This window comes from Melospiza georgiana, chromosome 22 (genome assembly GCF_028018845.1).
Source record: "Melospiza georgiana isolate bMelGeo1 chromosome 22, bMelGeo1.pri, whole genome shotgun sequence".
NCBI lineage: Eukaryota > Metazoa > Chordata > Aves > Passeriformes > Passerellidae > Melospiza > Melospiza georgiana.
The window spans coordinates 3789062-3803740 of NC_080451.1; the positions used below are offsets into that span (position 1 = coordinate 3789062).

Below are 14679 nucleotides of genomic sequence, written 5' to 3' on the forward strand. Positions count from 1 at the left end.
CATTGCCAGGGGCAAGAAAGGGACTCTCTCTCCCCCTGAGGAGAAGGGTGTCATTTCCAGGAAGGCGAAATTGTGGCCAGGAAGACCCAGTGAGTTGTGTTTTAGTTTTCCCTGTAAACAGGTTTTTTATCCCTTCAATATTGTTTCTGTTCTTGTTTTTTCCTTATCTTGTTGCTGTTCCCAATAAATTGGTCTTATTCCAGCCTGGAATCTTTGCCTTTTGTGCTTTTCATGGGAGGCAGGAGGGCAGCGAGGGCAGTGGAATTTCAGCGGGAGCTGGAAATTGGGGAATCCCATTCCTGAACCCCGGCCCGTGGAAACCGAGCATCCCAGCTGGTCCCAGCCCTGGTGGCCATGGCAAATGCCTTGGGAGCGGGTCCCTGGCTGGGGCTGTGGGAACCTCTTCCCTCTGGTGCCCAGGGACAGGAGTGGAGGGAACGGCTGCAGCTGAGTTGGGGCAGGCTCAGGTTGGATGTCAGGAAAAGGTTTTTGCCCAGAGGCTGCTGGGGCCCTGCCCAGGCTCCCCAGGGAAGGGTCCCAGCTCCAGGGCTCTCTGAGCTCCAGCAGCGTTTGGACAGCGCTGCCAGGCCCAGGCTGGCATTGTTGGGGTGTCCTGTGCAGGGCCAGCAGTTGGACTGGAGGATCCTGATGGGTCCCTCCCAGCTCAGCCAATTCTGTGGTTCTGGGATCCCATGAGCCTGGGGATGGGGCTGCCAATGGTTGCCATGGCAATGGGCTCTGGCTGCAGGCCTGAGCTGGTGTCCATGGCAACCACCCCTGCGAAGGATGCTCCATGGAGCTGCCAAGAGACTGACCATAGCAACAGGGGATTGGTGATGGTTGCCATGGAAACTGACCATAGCAACAGTGGGTTGTTGATGGTTGCCATGGAAACTGCCCATAGCAACAGGATCCTGGTGATGTTTTCCTGCTAAGGATCAGATTTGTCACAGGCCCTCTGAGGGGTTCCATGGAGACTTTCCAAGAGTCTCCAGGCTGTTCCAGAGCTGGAGTGTCACACGCAGAGACAGGGGCTCCATGGAGACCTCCCAGGGCTTTCTGGGAATGGTAAAGGACCCTGTGGTCAGAGGCAGTCACAGCCATTCCATGGTGACATCCATTGGGGACCTTGTGCTGCAAAGGCATCGATCTCTCATAGGCTCTCACAGGGGCTCCATGGTGACATCCCAGGAGTTCCCAGGCTGCCAAAGAGCCAGGGTGTCCCAGACACTCACAGGGGTTCCTTTCATGGGCACAGTGGGAGCTTCAGGCAAAGTTTTTTAGAGAAGCTCCTGTTGGGTTACAAGATGCAGAAAGGATCCCCAATAGTCCCCATTGATTCCCAAATGTCACTTTTGAGTCAGAGATGACACAGACCCAGATCACAAGGGTAAGGGCTTAAAGCCACTTTTTTTTTCAATCCTCTTCTTTTATACCTTGCTTGTCTATGGGTGCACCTCATTGGTCATTTAATTAATGCATTTCACATGATTGGCTAATTAAGACAACACTCTTCAGTAATCATCCTTATGGAAAAGAGCCAAATTATTTCAAACATTGTCGGGACACCAGGTCTTGCTTTTTGTTTTATGTTGGACCCTTCTGGGGGCACCCTGGATTGGGGAAACCCTCCACTAGCAGTTCTGTACCAGGTAAAAGGACATGCACGGGACTTTTTCAGTCTTCAGCTTCTAGTTTTTTTTATCTTATATAAAGTTTTGCATTGCTGTCCACACCAGCCTCAGCACACTGGAAAAGCACCACAAAATTGCCCCAAAATGTATGGCTTGCCTCATCCAATTACCTCTTAAAACATACTATATTTCTACTTATTAACCAAAAACTCATCCCTTGACTCTTCACATAACCTCTGCACTGTGCTTTCCCTGACCAATCACCCTGTGACAACAACACTGCAGAAAATGGAGTAGATGAAAAAGAAGACAGGGACTACACCCCAATTCCTCCATCTTGCTTCCTATCTACACCTCCTATCTACACCATACTAAAAATCCCAAAACATACATTTCTCACCCAAGGAACATAATATAGTACTCTCTATTACACTTTGGTAAATTGTAATCTATCTCAAAGTCCTGGAAGTCCTCTCCATGGGCAAAGGTTAAAGGCAGTGCTTCTCTGGGGCTCCTCAGAGCAGACAGAGAAATATTCCCTGTGCCCTGGATTCCCACATATTTAACCTAAAACCCTTTAACCCTTAACATGTGAAGTTACCCAAAAGTGTTTCAGATAAATAGGATTAGAAGGAGCTGAAATAGAGAACAACAGAAAGACAGAAGATCCAGGCAAAGACACGCACATAGGTACCAACTGCTGGAGTTCCAGCATTGCTAACAGAGGAACCCCAGCAGAAGGCAGGATCCAGACCCTGGGCTGGCTTTGTGCTTTGGCTTTTAACCCCCTGGGCCTTCAAGGTCCCGCCCCTGGGGTGGGACTGCCAGTTGCTTTTCCAATCAGAGCCAGGGTAGCACCAGCTGCTGGTGTGTGATTGATTGATAGCTCAGCCAATTAGAGTGGGGTTAGCACAGCGTTTGCTATGTGATTGGCAGCTCTGCCAGGCCAGGGCTGGAGGCGGGGATCTGTCCCACCACAAACCAAGGCCTGACCCAGCCCTGGCCCCACACGGGCATTCCGAGCATCCCAAGGTGTCTCGGGACATTGATCTCATCCAGCCTCTGACAGAAACCATGGTGGCACTATGGAACCTCATGGAACCATGGGTCAGTTGTGACAATGGAGATCCAAGGAAACTATGGTGAGACTGTGGAATCCAGGAATCATGGAATCAAGGAGACCATTGTGCAAATCATGGGCCCTATGGAAGCAAGGATCTATGATCAAACTGTGGTTTGATTGTGATTGATTTAATATAGAAACAAGGAGCCATTGTTTCACAGTGGGGCTGCGAGGGGCCAATGGACTGTTGTGACTCTGTTGGGTCTCCTGAAACCAAGAAGCCATTGTGACATTGCCAGACCTCATGGAATCAAGGAGACCATTGTGACAGTGTTATGACCCATGAAGTCAATGGAGCATGGAACCATGCTCCATTGATTTCATGGGTCAATCCAGATCTTCATGGGTCAAACCAGATCTGCCTGGTTTGGACTCCTGGGGGTTGTCTGACAGGTCCCACTGAATTTGACATGTCAAGGGCCAGTTCCCATCTGACAGTGACGCACTGAGGCTGTGTGCTTTTTTTCCTCTGGGAAAGAACTCTCTTTTTTGTCTAGGCACCCATGGCCAAAATTAGGATTCTGCATCTAAAATTCCCTATATCCAAGGGTTACTCCCAGATGAAAGCTGCCCATACAGTCAAGTCTGGCTAGACTTAGCCTCTGGTATATGCCTCTCATCTGCCCCTGCACCACTGGGGCTCACTTGTTTCCTTCCTATAGAGATCATTGTGACAGGGCAACCAAGGGGAACACTGTGACCCTGCAGGGTACAATGGATCCAAGGGGCCACTGTGACACTGTGGGGCCTCGTGGAACCAAGAACATCTTTGTGGCTCTATTGGGCCACATAGTCCTAAGGGGCCAGTGTGAGGCAGCGGGGCTTTGTGGAACCAAGAGGCCATTGCTGTGTTTCAGGGCCTCGTGGAGCCAAAGGGCCGTTGTGATCCTGCGAGGCACCGTGGATCCATAGAAACCATTGTGGCATTGCAAGGCCCCATGGAATCATGGAGACCATTGTGACCCTGCAGGGCCTCATGGAGGGAAGGGGCCATAGTGACACTATGGGAACTTGTGGAACCAAGGGAATCATTTTTGCACTACTGGGCCCCAATGGAACCAAGGGGCCATTGGACACAGTGAGGCTTCATGGAAGCTATAGATCATTATGGCACTGGGGGGCCATGTGGAAACATGAAGACCATTAAGATCCTTAAGGACTTGGTAATCAAGGGGCCATTATGACACCTGAGGGCATCATGGAATCAAGAGAACCACTGTGGCACTGCAAGGCCTCATGGAAGCAAGGACATATTTGGACACTGCAGGGCCTTGTGGAACCAAGGGAACATGAAATATGTGTGGCTGCCTTGGCCTCCCAGGGGTTACCTGACAGGTCTGACTGACCTTGGAATGTGGAACGCCACTCCCATCTACCCCTGAAACACTAGGGCTCTGGGCTCTTATTTTTATGGAAAAGAACTGTCCATTTTTACCAGGCATCCATGACCAAAATTAGGATTACACCTCCAAATTTCTTTGTATCCAAGGATTGCTCCCAGACAAAAGTTGCCGGGACAGACATATCTGGCTGGTCTTTCACTTCTGAGGGGCAGCATTCACCTGTTTTCCAAACACTAAAAAGGGCTTTGTGCTCTTCTTTTTGTGAAAAAAAACCCCATCGCTCTTCTCCAGGCACAAATGTTTTAAATTAGGACTCCACATTCATAATTTCAAGTATCCAGGGCTTGCTCCAAGCAAACCTGCCAGGACAGACAGGCCAGGTTTGCCTTGGCCTCTGGTGGTTGCTGTTCATCAGCTCCTGAAATATGGGGGCTCTATGGTTTCCATCCTATTGAGACCAATGTGACATTTGGGAGCCTTGTGAAGTGAAGGGGCCATTGTGACACTGCAGAGCACCATGGATGCAAGGAACCATTGTGACACTGTGGGGCTTTATGGAACCAAGGACATCATTGTGGCTCTGTTGGGCCACACGGTCCCAAGGGACCAGTACAAAGCAGTGGTGTGGTAGTTAGCCCAGCTGTAACTGAGACTCAGCCAGATTTTAACTCAGAAGAACTGGGCATGAGTTTCAAGCCCTGGGAATAATTTGTTTAACTAAGGATGAGCTTGAGATTTCCCCCATAAGTCTTTACTGTTTTTATGGTAAGTTCTCCTATTGGTTACTTGTTTCCCCTACAGGGTTATTGTTCTAGAATGTTCAACCCCCGAGTGTACATGTTACTGCTTCCCCTTTGTCTAAGGTTTTTGGATCCTGCCCCTCATACTGTTCTCAGCTTCTCCATGTTTATTCTTTTTCACTCCATTACTGAAGTTCTTTTTGGTCAACTCCATCAAATCCACTCCTTTTCATTTGCGCCACCCTCGCCCTGACTCAGGGAACCAGAGAGGTTTGTTGCAGCCACCCTCACTGCGACATTTGTCACCCAAACAGTGACCCTGACAATCAGGCCTCCCTGTGTCAGTCACGTCAGCTGGGGTTAGCTGATGGATTGGCCAGTGCTCCCTAGGATTTTGGATTGTGCCAGGCCTAGTGGATTTATTGTTGCTTTGAGGGACCTTGCCCAGGATTGGCAGGGACAACGATGATTTCACCTGCATAGGATTGCAGGTGGGTTTAGGGAAATGCAAGACATTTATTGCCCATTTTGCCATTGTGTTTTTACAATATGCACCCACGTCCCATAATTGATTTGGGGTGTTTCCGTGGCTCTTCCCCATAAGGCAGAGAATAAGAAAAATGGGCAGCCAGCTCTCCAAAGTAGAAAGGAGTATATATGGATGCTTTAAGTTAAATCTCACTGATCATGACAAAGTATTTTCAAAGAACAAACAGAAATCACTCATGAGGTGGATCATTAAAAATTTTCCAGATGCCTTTGCTGATGAAATCCATACCACTGAATTTTGGGACTCTGTGGGAGTTAAACTGTACAACTTTAGATCAAAAGGGACCCCATTGCACCCCACATGCTCCCCATCTTCAACACTACTCTCACCAGCAAGCAGTGTGTTGAAAACTAAATCCGTTGCTCATGCCTAATTCAGGACCTCCCCTCAAACCCGCCTTTCTCAGACCTTGCACGATGGTCCAAGATGGCAATGGCCACGCGGACTTGGAGCATCATGCCCTGGAAACTCTTGATGGAAGGAGCCTGAATGTGGCTCGGGAGACTGACCATCCTCCCTCCATCTTGGCTTTTCCACTTCCTGCTGCCACAACCTTCTCTTCCTCCCTGAACGCACCTCCAGACTCCACCCCCACAACTGCGGGTCATGCTCCACTGTCAATAATTCCACCTCCACCCTGGGCCATGCCTCCAGAACTCCACTCTGGAAGTCCACCATCCTAGATCAAGGCCCTTCCTCCCCAACACCTGACAAAATGGCAGTGCCCTTTGCCTCACCCTCCGGCAACAATATAACCCCATTGTCAATGATACTAAGCCCAACTGTCACACTATTTCTAATCCTAATGTTTCAGCTCCAAGTTATTCTTCCTCCCCAGAAGTCACTTTGGACTCCTCAGACCCACATCCCCCCTCAACCCCAGAAGATCCCTAGGAAAGGAAGGAGACTGGCAAATAGTTTTGAAATTCCTCATTGCCCCAGTATGTTATGAAAGAAGGGGGCAGAATCCCAGGTATCAGCCACTGGTTCACGAGGAAATCAAGGATCTGTGTAGGGCAGCTAAAGAGCATAGGAAGGACTTACCTTGTTTTAATGGCCTAATGAGGGCCATGGTTATGTGTCTTAAGCCCCTATGATTTAAAATGTATTATGACCATGTTGTTATCACCTACAGAATACAACCTGTGGGAAGGGGGATGGAAGTGTTTACTAAATCAACTAATAGCAGACTATGCTAATAATGAGGCAAGGGCGGAATTGACAATCAACCATCTAGCTCAAGAAGGACAACACAGCCTACAAGATGATCAAGCAGCAGGTATCCCAAGAGAAGAATTGGATGATATAAAAGAGGTGGCTTTGAAAGCTTTACTCCAGGTATCGGATGGTAGCACCCCCAATGTGGACTACCTTGGGTGGATGCAGCTAAAGCTTTAGGACAATCAGACCATCTTGGGTGCCTGTTAAGTAAGCAAACCAATGCTACCTCCCTCACATTGAGTGGCCTGCTCTCAGACATAGAGACCATCAGACATGCCACCTTGCAGAACATTGATAGAGGTTTTACTCTGGGCACATGGGCATGGCTGTGTAGACTCTGAGGGCATGTGTTGCATGAACCTCTCCAGCCACAGTGAGTCAATCCACAAGAGCATTCAGGTACTGAAGGAAGAATCTTCAAGTGGAAAACAAAGACTGGTTCAATACACTCTTACAATCCAAGGGACTAAAGGGTTGGAGGATGACTAGCTAAAACAGGACATTTAATTCTCTTAGTGGTTGTTGTTGGATTGTTAATTGTCCTATGTTTGTTTGGATGCTTTTAGAAAGTCTTACAAAATTCTTTCAATTCCATCTTTATTGTAAACCAGAAAGGGGCAAGATACCCAACACAGGCTCCTCATGGACTCCTTGGAGTAGACAATTGGAGGCCAGGATAGGACAAAAAACTCTGAGACTCAGTGTGGGAAGAAATATCCTTAAAAGTACCTAAAAGTATTCTGAAATCCATAAAATACCTTAAAAACCATTATTATCTCAAAGTATTAATGTGTTCCACTGAGTGTCAATACAGAGATTAATAAAGTAGGTAATTGGGGCCATGATTGCACAAACCTCTCACACAGTCTGTATCAAAAGGGAAACACCAAGTACCTTAAAATAACTGAAGTATCCTGAAGCATAAATGAGCCCCACTGAGTGTTGTTACTGACAGAGCCTCTCCAGGAACTCATTACAGCAGGTAATTAGAAGCCATGATTGTACAAACCTCTCAGAGACTCCAAGGCAAAAACAAAACCCAAAGTCCTTTGAAAAAGCTACAGAGAGGCTCTTGGCACAGAAGCAGCTCCTGGCAAGGGCAGCGCTGCAGAGAGACAGCTCTGCCCAGGAGCAGCTCCTGTGCCCAGCCCAGCAGGTCTGGGGCACTGCCTGCAGCCACCCCGGCACAGCACAGGGGCACAGAGGGGTTAAACTCAGCCTGGGCTGGGAGCACAGAGCAGAGCTCACTCGGGGCTCACAAGAGCAGAAATCAGCCCAGGTTTGAAACAGTCATTCCCTGGCTGTGGGAAGAGAAGATGCCGTTCCTGCAGGGATCTCCTGGAGCTGGCACATCCCACAGCTTTCAGGAGCTTTCAGGAGGACTCTCAGAGCTGCTCCAAGGCAGGGCTGTGGCCCTGGGGCAGGGCTGGCTTTCCCTGCTGCCCCAGCCCAGGCACAGCCCAAGGCAGCTCCAGTTGCCAGGCTCTGCTGCAGGGCTGAGCAGCCGGGGCTGCAGCCAGGGGTGCCCAGGGCTGTCCTGCAGAGCAGGGTCCTGCAGCCCAGGGCGCTGTGCTGGGGCAGGGACTCTGCTGCCTGCCAGGGACAGCTCTCAGCTGGCCCAGGGAGCTGCCCCCAGCACTGGGGAGAAGCTGTGGGGGGAAGGAGCCACCCTGAGCAGGGCAGGGGCTGCTGCTGAGAGGGGCTGGGTGGGGCAGGGCTGCTCCCAGCTCCAGACCAGCCTGGGCACAGCTCCAGAGGACACTTCCCAAAGAAGGTAAGCCTGGGATTGCTGTAAAGATCAGGAGCTTTCCTGAGAGTGTTTTCAATTTCCTACTTGGAGAAAGATGGGAACGTTGGGGTGATGGCAAAAAGATTTTTGCATTTTATACATTTTTGATATATTCATAGCTGTGTAAATTACTGTTATATAGTTACAAATTTACAATCCTTACCTAACACTACTAAATTCTTAATTAACTATATTAAACTACTATTATATACTTATATAATTACAATCCTTAATTAAGTACAGTACGTTTCCTAACCTTGCTCTTGGATTTTAGAAAAATAAGCTGACTGTCTAAATACATTCCTGAAATACTGTCTTATCAGTATTATTATCAAAAAGTCTTATTATCAGGAAGAGAACCTACAAAAACATTTTTTTAATTGACCAGAATGTGAGCAGTCATAACAAAAAGGGAAGGCAAAGAAGCCTTTGGACCTACTCCAATGGGTTGAAGCAGGGGTGTGTAACTGCGGCAACTGAATCTCCTATTGGCTGTTCCTGTTAAATATCTTAAATAAACAACCTTAATAAATTGTTGAAATCAGGGCCCAGGTGTGCCCCATCCCCACTGGGACACCTAGAAGCTTCCAATTATTGTCTGGTTTTTCCTTTACTGTTCTAACACTGTTGCAAGGGGCTTTTTCTCTTTTGATTATAAACAACAGGGAAATCAAAGAAGCAGAACAGGAACTGTAATCCCAGAATCACAGAACATTCTGAATTGAAAGGGAGGCACAGGATCACCAAAGGAATGGGTGAACATTTACAGAGACTCCAGAACTGTAACTTAAGTTGGTCAGTCTCTCTGCTGGGAGCCTCCCAAAGGGCCCTCAGCCACTCCTCAGCCCTGGACAGCAGCAGCATCACCTCTGCAGGGCCCAGCAGGGCTCTCCTGAGCTGCCCTTGCCCAGCTGCACACAGAGCCTGCCCCAGCCAGGGCCCTGCACACAGGCAGGTTTCTGTAGGGCCCCAGCCAGGGCACACAGGCTGGGATGGGCTCTGTGAGCGCTGGCAGGGACAAGGCTCCTCTGAGGAGGGAATGTCCAGGCCCAGGGAGATGCTCAGAGAAGGAGAGGGGGCTGAAGAGAGCAGTGTTGGGGGCAGGATGAGGGCACTGTTGGTGTGTGGGAGGTGCTGGGCACAGCTGGGCACGGGAACACTGTCCTGAGTGCCCAGCTGTCTCTGCCCTGCCCTCTCAGGCACAGCACCACAACATCTTCTCTTGTTTCTGCCCTGCCCTGATATTGTCACTGTTATCTGCTGCTCTCAGGGAGGCTCTGGCATTTGCAGCAGCTGAGTCAGGCTCTGCCCTTGGCATTCCTGCCAGGCAGGGGTGTGTCCATGGGAATGGGGTGTCCAAGCTTCCCTGGCACCGGTGGGGCTGTGGACAAAGCAGTCCATGGGAAAGGGGAATGAGCTGAGCCCCCTGCCTGAGATCCCATCATGGGCACAGCCAGGGATCTCCTTGCTGTGCCCTTCCAAGCTCTGAGCTGCCCCCCTGGGTGCAAATCTGTGCCAGAGTCTGTGGGAGTTCCCTGAATGTCCCACGGGGAAGGGCAGAGCTGCCAGAGCTGAGGAAATGCTGCTGGGTTTGCCCAGGGAGCCGTGAGTGTCCTTGGCACAAGGGGGTGCTGAGACCTTGCCCAGAGACCTTTAGAGAGGGTGAGACATTCAGGGATCCCTCTGCTCTGGGCAGGGTCTGGTTTATCCCAGGGTGACTCAGGAGTGTGATTGTGCTCTGATTCCAGCCAAAGGTGCAAAGGCAGTTGGGAACAAGCCCATCCAGCCCCTCACCTTTCCTCAGCCACAGGGAATCCTTTGCCTCTCCCATCTCTCAGTGGCAAACTCTGCAGCAGAAATGCTGGGGATTTCTGACCTCAGAGAGCCAGGAACAATGTGTGGGTAGGAAAACAATTCCTTAAACCAGCTCCTGCCATCCATGGTCAGTAGAACTGGGAGAGCAGATGCTACCAAGCCTGTCATCATTAGGAGTGATTCCCTTGAAAAATGCTGAATATCCAGCCTTGTCCCTCTGCCAAATGGCCACAAATCCAGGGCAGTGGGGCAGGGATGGTTCCTCAAGAGCCCTGGCTGCTCCTGGCACACGCAGCCAGCACAACTGGAGCTCAGGCAGGGATCTGGGTGAAGGTTTTCTAGAGCGGGAACAAGGGTGGGTGAGTCCCAGTGGGACAGTCTGCAGAGAACGGCCCAGGTTTGGCTCAAAGCATCCTCTTCTGACTTGTCCTTTCTCCATGAACAGGTCCCCATGTGCAGGCACAGCAAATGTCCAACAGTAGCTCCATCAGGCACTTCCTCCTGCTGGCATTGGCAGACACGCGGCAGCTGCAGCTCCTGCACTTCTGCCTCTTGCTGGGCATCTCCCTGGCTGCCCTCCTGGGCAACGGCCTCATCATCAGCGCCGTAGCCTGCGGCCACCACCTGCACACGCCCATGTTCTTCTTCCTGCTCAACCTGGCCCTCACTGACCTGGGCTCCATCTGCACCACTGTCCCCAAAGCCATGCACAATTCCCTCTGGGACACCAGGGACATCTCCTACACAGGATGTGCTGCACAGCTATTTTTTTTTGCTTTTTTCATCTCAGCAGAATTTTCCCTCCTGACCATCATGTGCTATGACCGCTACGTGTCCATCTGCAAACCCCTGCACTACTGGACCCTCCTGGGCAGCAGAGCTTGTGCCCACATGGCAGCAGCTGCCTGGGCCAGTGCCTTTCTCAATGCTCTGCTGCACACAGCCAATACATTTTCCCTGCCCCTGTGCCATGGCAATGCCCTGGGCCAGTTCTTCTGTGAACTCCCCCAGATCCTCAAGCTCTCCTGCTCCAAATCCCACCTCAGGGAACTTGGGCCCACTGCAGTTAGTGCCTGTTTGGTACTTGGTTGTTTTGTGTTCATTGTTTTCTCCTATGTGCAGATCTTCAGGGCTGTGCTGAGAATCCCCTCTGAGCAGGGACGGCACAAAGCCTTTTCCACCTGCCTCCCTCACCTGGCTGTGGTCTCCCTGTTTCTCAGCACTGGCTTTTTAGCCTACCTGAAGCCCCCCTCCATTTCCTCCCCATCCCTGGATCTGGCCCTGTCAGTTCTGTACTCAGTGCTGCCTCCAGCCCTGAACCCCCTCATCTACAGCCTGAGGAACCAGGAGCTCAAGGCTGCAGTGTGGAGACTGATGACTGGATGCATTCAAGAACATTAAACTGCTGGCTAATTTCTGCAAATCACTTGTAATAAAAGTCATCTTTGATATTTTTGTGGGTTGCCTTTTGGGGGTTCTTTTTCTTTGTTTTACTTTTTTCATATTGTTCACAAGAAAAGGCATTGTTTGTGTCATTTTGTTTTTCTCCACCTTCCTGTGGTCACAGACTGTGTCAATGAGGGGCCACGCTCTCGGTGGATTTAAAGGAATGAAAAGATATCCCAGCAAAGTTTTTTGCAGAGATGCCCTTTAGATGCCTTCTCTGGAGCTGCAGCAGCAATGTCTATGTTCAGAGCTGGGGGCAGATCAGTGCTTGCCCAGCCGCTGTGTCCAGCAGCAGCAGCACTTGGTGTTGCCAGTGCTGCTGCCGTGGCCCTGCCTCACTGCCCTGGTGGCCCTGGTGTTGCTGCAGGGCCTGAGTGCTCTCGGGGCCGGGCACAGCCCTGGGGGTGGCAGTGCCGGGGCTGCAGCAGGGACAGACCCTGGTAAGTAATATAAATAATTTGTAATATAAATAACTTTTGATAGTTCTTTTGGATTTGTTCTTTTTTCCCCTTGGTTTTAGTTTTTTAATATTGTCCACAAAAGAAAACCATTGTTTGTGCCATTTCTCATTTGGTTTCTCTGCACCTTCCCTGTGCCCACAGACTCTGTCAATGAGGGGCTGTGCTCTTGGAGTCTTTAAAGGAGCTAAAGGATCTCCCAGCAAAGTTTTCTGCAGTGATCCCTTTGTGTTCCCTATTCTGGAGCTACAGCAGTAATGTCTGAGTTCAGAGCTGGGGCCAGATCAATGCTGAGTACATCAGCTCTGGTCCTGCTGGCCACACCATTCCTGATCCAGGCCAGGAGCCATTGGCCTTCTTGCCCACCTGGGCACACTGCTGGCTCATGTCCAACCTGCTGTCCATCAGTCTCTGCAGGTCCCTTTCTGCCTGGCTGCTCTCCAGCCACTCTGTCCCCAGCCTGTAGAGCTGCAGGGGTTGTTGTGGCCAAATTACAGGACCCGGCACTTGGACTTGTTAAACCTCAGCTTGTTGGATTTGGGCCCTGGATCCAGCCTGTCCAGGGCCCTGTGCAGAGCCCTCCTGCCCTCCAGCAGATCAACACTCACACCCAGCTTGGTGTCATCTGCAAATTTGCTGATTATGGACTCAATCCCCTCATCCAGATCATCAGTGCAGATAATGAAATACACGCTGGCTGGCTCTGATCCCTCGGCCATCCTGTGGGTGCCCTGGGATGGCACTCAGGGTGATCTGTTCCATCACCTTGCCAGGCACCCAGGTCAGGCTGACAGCCCTGGAGTTCCCCACATCCTCCTTCCAGCCCTTCTTGGGGATGGGCTCACACTGGCACCTCCAGTCCTCTGGGACCTCCCTGCTGAGCCAGCACTGATGGTAAATGATGGAAAGCAGCTTGGGGAGCTCATCCATCAGCTCCCTCATCCCCCTAGGATGGATCCTATCTGATCCCATACATCTGTGAGCATCTGAGTGGCTCAGTAGGTCACAAACTGCTTCCTCCTGGATTACAGGGGTCTGTTCTCCTCCCTATGCCCATCTACCAGCTCAGGAGAGCATTTGTCCTGAGGAAAACCTGTCCTTATATTGAAAATTGAGACAAACAAGATGGTAAGTAGCTCAGCCTTTTCTTTATCTCTAGTTACTATATTCCCCACTGCATCCAATAAAGAGGAGAGGTTCTCCTTATCTCCTGTTTTACTATAATTAGTTTTATAGAAATACTTTCTATTATTTTTTGCTGAAGTTGCCACGATAATCTCTAATTGATCTTTCAGCTCTCTACTTTTCTTTCTGCATAACCTAACAACATCCTAAACACTTCCTAAATTTCTTGGCCTTCTGCCCAAAATTTATGCACGCTCTTTTTTCCCCTGAGTTCGCACAAAAGTTCCATGGGCAGCCAGGCCAGTCATGTTCCTCTCTAGCTCATCATTTGCCACACTGGGACAGGCTGCTCCTTCCCCCTTAAGATTACTATCTTGAAATGTGTCCATCCTTCCTGGACCTCTTTGTTTTTAAAGGCTGTTTCCCTTAAAAAATCAGTACCTGATTTTGTACTCCCCAAATCTGCATCCTGAACAAGCCAAAGTCTACCCCTCCAAATTCCAGTGCAGAAGTTTTGTTTCTGCCCCTCCTTCTTTCACTGAAAATTAAACACTTGATTATTTAATGGTCACTCTGCCCCAGGCAGCCTCTGACCCCCACATCTGCCACCAGCCCTTCTCCGTTTGTGAACAGCAGCAGACAGAGCTTTCCATGACAATGGGAGTGTCACCAAAAATTTTATAAAACAGAAAACTTCTTAACCCCAGTGTAGAATTAAGACACTGCATTCTTTATTCAGCTGGATGCACGGGGGAGATCTCCTCCCAAAGCCGTGCATGCTGAGTACCGGAAAGTTTCTGTTAATTTTCTGTATTTTGCACACATATTCATTTATTGTCCTGGACTAAACATATATATAATGATCATTTCCCCAAAATCATTAACATATTTCCCCTCCCTTTTACCCATGAGTTATTCTGTCCTGGGGGTCTCTCTGGTGGTCCCTGGTGGTCGTGGATCCCAATGTTCCAGTGGGCTTGGCTGAGCTGGCAGGACACTGAGGCCACAGCCTCTACCAAAGGATGTTCCACAGGATCCACCCCAGAGCCTGACAGGGGACAAGGGGCCAGGGCTGGGTGACCAGGACATCAAGGACGGGGATTATCCAGGTCACTGTGGCCTGGTTTGGGTTCCCCAGGACAGGAAAGATGTCTGGCAGCTGGAGCAGGGTCTGGGAAGGGACTCCAAGGTGGGGCTGGAGCCCTTGGGCTGTGAGCAGAGGCTGAGGGAGCTGGGCTGGTCCAGCCTGGGGCAGGGAAGGCTGAGGGGCTCCTCATCCCAGCCTGGCAGTGCCAGTGAGGAGGGGATGGAGAACACAGAGCCAGGCTCTTCACAGGGGGCTGGGGGGAGACAAAAGCCAATGGGTGGAAGGGCAAAGAGGGGAGATCAGCCAGGCATGAGATGAAATGAGTCAGGCTGGTTTCAGCATTTCTTT

At 50.2% G+C, this 14679-nt stretch overlaps 1 protein-coding gene across 1 annotated transcript; it reads left to right on the forward strand.

Annotated features, from left to right (window-relative positions):
* Window positions 1–10505: 10505 nt before the first annotated feature.
* On the forward strand, window positions 10506–11616 carry LOC131092641 (olfactory receptor 14I1-like). Its single transcript, XM_058039443.1, has 2 exons — window positions 10506–10596; window positions 10661–11616. Exon 2 carries the CDS (start codon window positions 10684–10686, stop codon window positions 11614–11616), a length of 933 nt encoding a protein of 310 aa, XP_057895426.1. The 5' UTR covers window positions 10506–10596; window positions 10661–10683.
* Window positions 11617–14679: the final 3063 nt, after the last annotated feature.

Coding starts and splice junctions, on each gene's coding strand:
- LOC131092641 (XM_058039443.1), top strand. CDS start 10,684: ATGTCCAACAGTAGCTCCATCAGGCACTTCCTCCTGCTGGCATTGGCA.